This window comes from Sinocyclocheilus grahami, unplaced genomic scaffold (genome assembly GCF_001515645.1).
Source record: "Sinocyclocheilus grahami isolate Dianchi unplaced genomic scaffold, SAMN03320097.WGS_v1.1 scaffold1587.1, whole genome shotgun sequence".
Classification (NCBI taxonomy): domain Eukaryota; kingdom Metazoa; phylum Chordata; class Actinopteri; order Cypriniformes; family Cyprinidae; genus Sinocyclocheilus; species Sinocyclocheilus grahami.
Window position 1 is genome coordinate 1 of NW_015506766.1, and position 4,778 is coordinate 4,778.

Below are 4,778 nucleotides of genomic sequence, written 5' to 3' on the forward strand. Positions count from 1 at the left end.
ACAGAAACGTATCTGAATCAGTTTATCTGGAGAAACGGAGCTTTTGGACTCTCCGAGTCAATTAAATCAATTGATTCACAAAATGATTCAGTGATTCGAAGACGCTGCCGACACCTGCTGCTCGAAACAACAAACACACAGTAATACAATCTACAAATCAGTGCCAAATATAATCGTATTACAAATATGAACCCTTTATGTTGTGTCCTTTTATTTGGTTTTTTTCTCATGAGGTGATTTAAAGGGACAGTTCACCCAAAAATGAAAATTCTGTCATCATTTACTCATCCTCAAGTAGTTCCAAACCCGTATGAATGTCTTTGTTCTGCCGAACAGAAAGGGAGATATTGTGAAGAAAGTTTGTAACCAGGCTGTTTTGGGGCACCATTGACTTCAATAGTAGGAGAAAAAAATACTATGGAAGTCAATGGTGCCCCAGAACTGCTCTGTTTCTCGCATTCTTCAGAATATCTTCCTTTCTGTAATCCAGAACAAAGACATTCATACGGGTTTGGAACTACTTGAGGATGAGTAAATGATGACAGAATTTTCATTTTTGGGTGAACTGTCCCTTTAAGTCCATTAACTCAAGTGTGCCGACTACTGAACTAGGGAGATTTACTTTGGACGTCTTTCTTTCTGTTAATTATTCTCATCTTAAAACAGGACAAAGTGTCCAAACACTGAAAAACTCCTGCTGAATCATCCGAGATCGTGACACACTGTTATAAAGATGGCGTTTATTAAAGAGGAGAGAGAAGACATGAAGATTGAAGAAACATTCAGAGTCAAACATGAAGATACTGAGGAACAAACAGGTTGGTTTCATTCTTCAAAGCTGAACTCACTCATCTGATCCTTATTTAAATGTCCAGCTCTACAGAAAAATAGTACAGAAGTAGTCTGAACAAAATCGTTATTTTGTGTAACATTAAACCCCCCGCCCCCCCCCCCAAAAAAATCCAATGAAAACCATACATTTCTATCACTTAATTATGCAAAAAATCTAACAAATGTGAGTGAATGTTAAGTGTGAATGACTGCCTTCACGTTTCAAAATCAATAAGTTATCTCTACTTATTACACAATAAAAGCATTTAAATGAAAGGATTTACACAATTCTCACATACAAGGATTCACCAAACACACAAGTGCAACCAGACTTCATTTTGTTCAATATTACAAAAAGAAACGATTAGCAACAGTTCGGTGATGAAAGGGGATACAACAGGTTTTCAAGTGGTGCTCCCTACATACAGTCGCGGTCAGAATTATTGGCACCCTTGGTAAATATGATCAAAGGAGGCTGTGAAAATAAATCTGCATTGTTAATCATTTTGATCTTTTATTTAAAACAATTCACATAAATCTAACCTTTCATTGAAGAATAAGAATTTAAAATGGGGGGAAATCTCATTATGACATAAATGTTTTTCTCTAATACACATTGGACACAATTAACGGCACCCTTTTTTTCAGTGCTTTTTGAAACCTCCATTTGGCATAACAACAGCTCTGAGTTTTCTTCTATAATGCCTGATGAGGTTACAGAGCACCTGACAAGAGATCAGAGACAATTCCTTCATCCAGAGTCTCTCCAGACCCTTCAGATTCCCAGCTTTTCCTCTTCAGTTCACCATCTTCTATAGGGTTCAGGTCAGGGAACTGGAATGGCCATAGCAGAAGCTTGGTTTTGTGTTGTTTTTAAGGTTTGTTTTTGGATTATTGTCCGGTTGGAAGATCCAAACATGGCCCATTATAAGAGTCAGTCACTTTTTGATTTTTTTATCTGTTGGTTTTTGATAGAATCAAAGATGCCGTGTATCTAAACAAGATGTCCAGGACCTCCAGCAGAAATATATGCCCACAACATAAAAAATACAGCAGTATATTTCATTGTACACATGGGGTACTTTTTATTCCTGTGTAAATAGCTCATTTTTTTTAGTTACATCTGAGCATAGAAGCCAGTCCCATTTGAAGTTCCAGTCGTGTCTGACAACAGAATATGCTGGAGTTTGTTTCTGGATGAGAGCATTTTCTTTTCTTGAAACCCTCCCAAACAACATGTGGTGTAGGTGCTGTTTGATTTTTCTTAATTATTGCCCTGATGGTGGGAATGGGAATTTTCACTGCTCTAGCTCTTCCTTGGAGAGTCTTTAGCCACTCAAACTCTCCTCCTCACCGTGCATTAGGACGTTATAGACACACGTCCTCTTCCAGACAGTTTTGTAACATTTTCTGTTGATTGGAAATTCGTAATTATTGCCCTGATGGTGGGAATGGGGATTTTTACTGCTCTAGCTCTTTTCTTAAAGTCACTTTCTAATTTGTGAAGCTCAATTATCTTTTGCTGCACATCAGAAATATATTCTTTGGTTTTTCTCATTGTGATGGATGATTAAGGGAATTTGGCCTTTGTTTTCCCTCCTATTTATATTCCTGTGAAACAGGAAGCCATGGCTGGATAATTTCATAATCACCCTGGTATGCTCTGAATTGTAAATACGAATGGGAATATACTTTATAAATAATTATAATAAATAAAATATCTGTAAATTTTAGGGGTACCAATAATTGTGTCCGTGTATTTGAGAAAAAACATTTATTTCATAATGAGATTTTCCCCCATTTTCAATTGTTTTAGTTCAATGAAAGGTTAGATTTATGTGAATTTTTTAAATAAAAGATCAAAATGATTAACAATGCAGATTTATTTTCACAGCCTTCTTTGATCATATTTACCAAGGGCGCCAATAATTCTGACCACGACTGTATGTGAAGCAGTGATAATTTAGATTTAGTCTTAGTCAAAGTTTTTTTTACTAAAATGCCATTTAGTTTTAGTCATATTTTAGTCATCTGATTTATTTTTAGTCTAGAACCTCTTTCACACTGCACGTTGGTCCCGGAAAATTGCCAGAGTGATTTCTGTGTGAACACAAACATGTCCCCAGTGTGTATGTGAAGTTTTAGCTCAAAATACCCAACAGATAATTTTTTATAGCTGGTTGAAATTGCCACTTTTAGGGTATGAGCCAAAATGCACCGTTTTTGTGTTTGTCCCTTTAAATGCAAATGAGCTTGTTCTCCCGCCTCCCTTTTCAGAAGAGCTTCAAGAGCTCATGCTCTGGCAAAACAGGACAATTATCACTGATTGTACTGTGCAGTAAATGCGCATTTATTAATTACACAGACGGGAAGCACGGCGCGATAAAAATAACGACATAGCTGGTCTCATGGTGCCATCGCGTGCTATATGAGCTCGACAAATTCAAGCGGTCAACTTTTCATATGCAATTTTTAACTAACGTTACCACATTCCTATTTACGATCATTCTGGTAGCACGTGGAAATGGCATCAGTGAAAACAGGCAGAGACAATGGTAGCTTTAGCAACATTGGGCCCAGATCACACCGAACGCATTTTCTAGGTCTGAAAACGTGAGGCGCACACTGCTTTTTTTTTTTGGTGACTTAGTGCACTCCGTTTTTTTATGTTGCTAGGCAACCACCAAATCAGCTGTCCTGCGTTTACACTTGTCATTAACATGCGTCCTGTATCCAGATGTTGTCCACATACGCATTGAAAAGACAAGTGTAAACGTCAAATAGTCCCTCCCTAACATTTTCGCCTCGTTTTTATTCATTGCCGAAAGATTTTCGTCATGTTTTAAATGACAAAAACTGAGTTTTTTATTCATTACAGTCTCGTTTTCGGCGGGGAAAAATGTCATAGATGAAAATTATTAATCAACGAAATTAACACTGATGTGAAGCACTTTGAGTGTCAAGAAAAGTGCTCTATGAATGTTATGAGAATGGCCTGCCCAGTCACCTGAAATAAATCCTATTGAACTGCTCTGGGATAAACTGAATCAAAGGTCAAAAAGAAATATCCAACTAGTGAAGAAAACCTTTGCAAGTTTTAGCTTTGGCAAGAGACATGGTAGAGTACTTGAGCTGACTGATTGGAGAAACTAACTTTCTGAATGCCAAGAGTGTGAAAAGCAGTTATAGCTGCTAAGGGAGGATTTTTCAAAGAAAATAAAGTTTAACGTTTAATACATTTTTATACCAATATCTGTACAAATATTATCTGCAATAATATATCTGCATATAAACAATAAGAACATGTTGGTGTCTCTCAAAAATGGTGAAACCGTCCAAACTTTTTACAGACACTGTACACTCTGCTAACAGAGAGACTTTATTAACTACATAAACACTTAAAGGGGTCATATGATGCGATTTAAATTTTTCCTTTCTCTTTGGAGTGTTACAAGCTCTTGGTGCATAAAGAAGATCTGTAAAGTTGCAAAGACTAAAGTCTGAAATCCAAAGAGATATTCATTATAAAAGTTAAGAGTCAACCATGCCTAAAACAGCTCGTTCTAACACGCCCCCACATGTCTACATCACGATGTGGGAAGATTTGCATAACGCCGCCCAAATGTTCACGCAAAGAAAGAAGGCGTAACTTTGTATCTCGCTGTAGTATTGTTGCCGCAGCCATGTCGTGAAGGCGCTGTGTTTCGTTGTGAAATCAAAACTACTTTGTTTGGTCTTCCAAAAGAGGACACAACTAGAAATCAGTGGTTAAGTTGTATTTACAACACTGTTCCAGAACACTTCAACCCAAATATTCAGATGTGTGCAGCACATTTTATGGAGGACAAGGACTGTTTCCTGGGAGAGTGACTAAAATGCCGGCAGTACTGACTCACAGCCTGTAAGTACGTTTTCATATTTAAAGGATTTGCCACTGACGATTCAAA

The 4,778-nt window shown here is 37.2% G+C and overlaps 1 protein-coding gene across 1 annotated transcript in view; it reads left to right on the top strand.

Annotated features, from left to right (window-relative positions):
• The first annotated feature begins 733 nt into the window (after positions 1–733).
• The window catches only part of LOC107571374 (gastrula zinc finger protein XlCGF26.1-like), an 18,935-nt gene continuing 14,890 nt past the window's right edge, over positions 734–4,778 (top strand). Inside the window, exon 1 of the mRNA XM_016257694.1 lies at positions 734–818. Coding sequence (XP_016113180.1) covers positions 734–818 — 85 coding nt within the window. The remainder of the gene's footprint in view (positions 819–4,778) is intronic.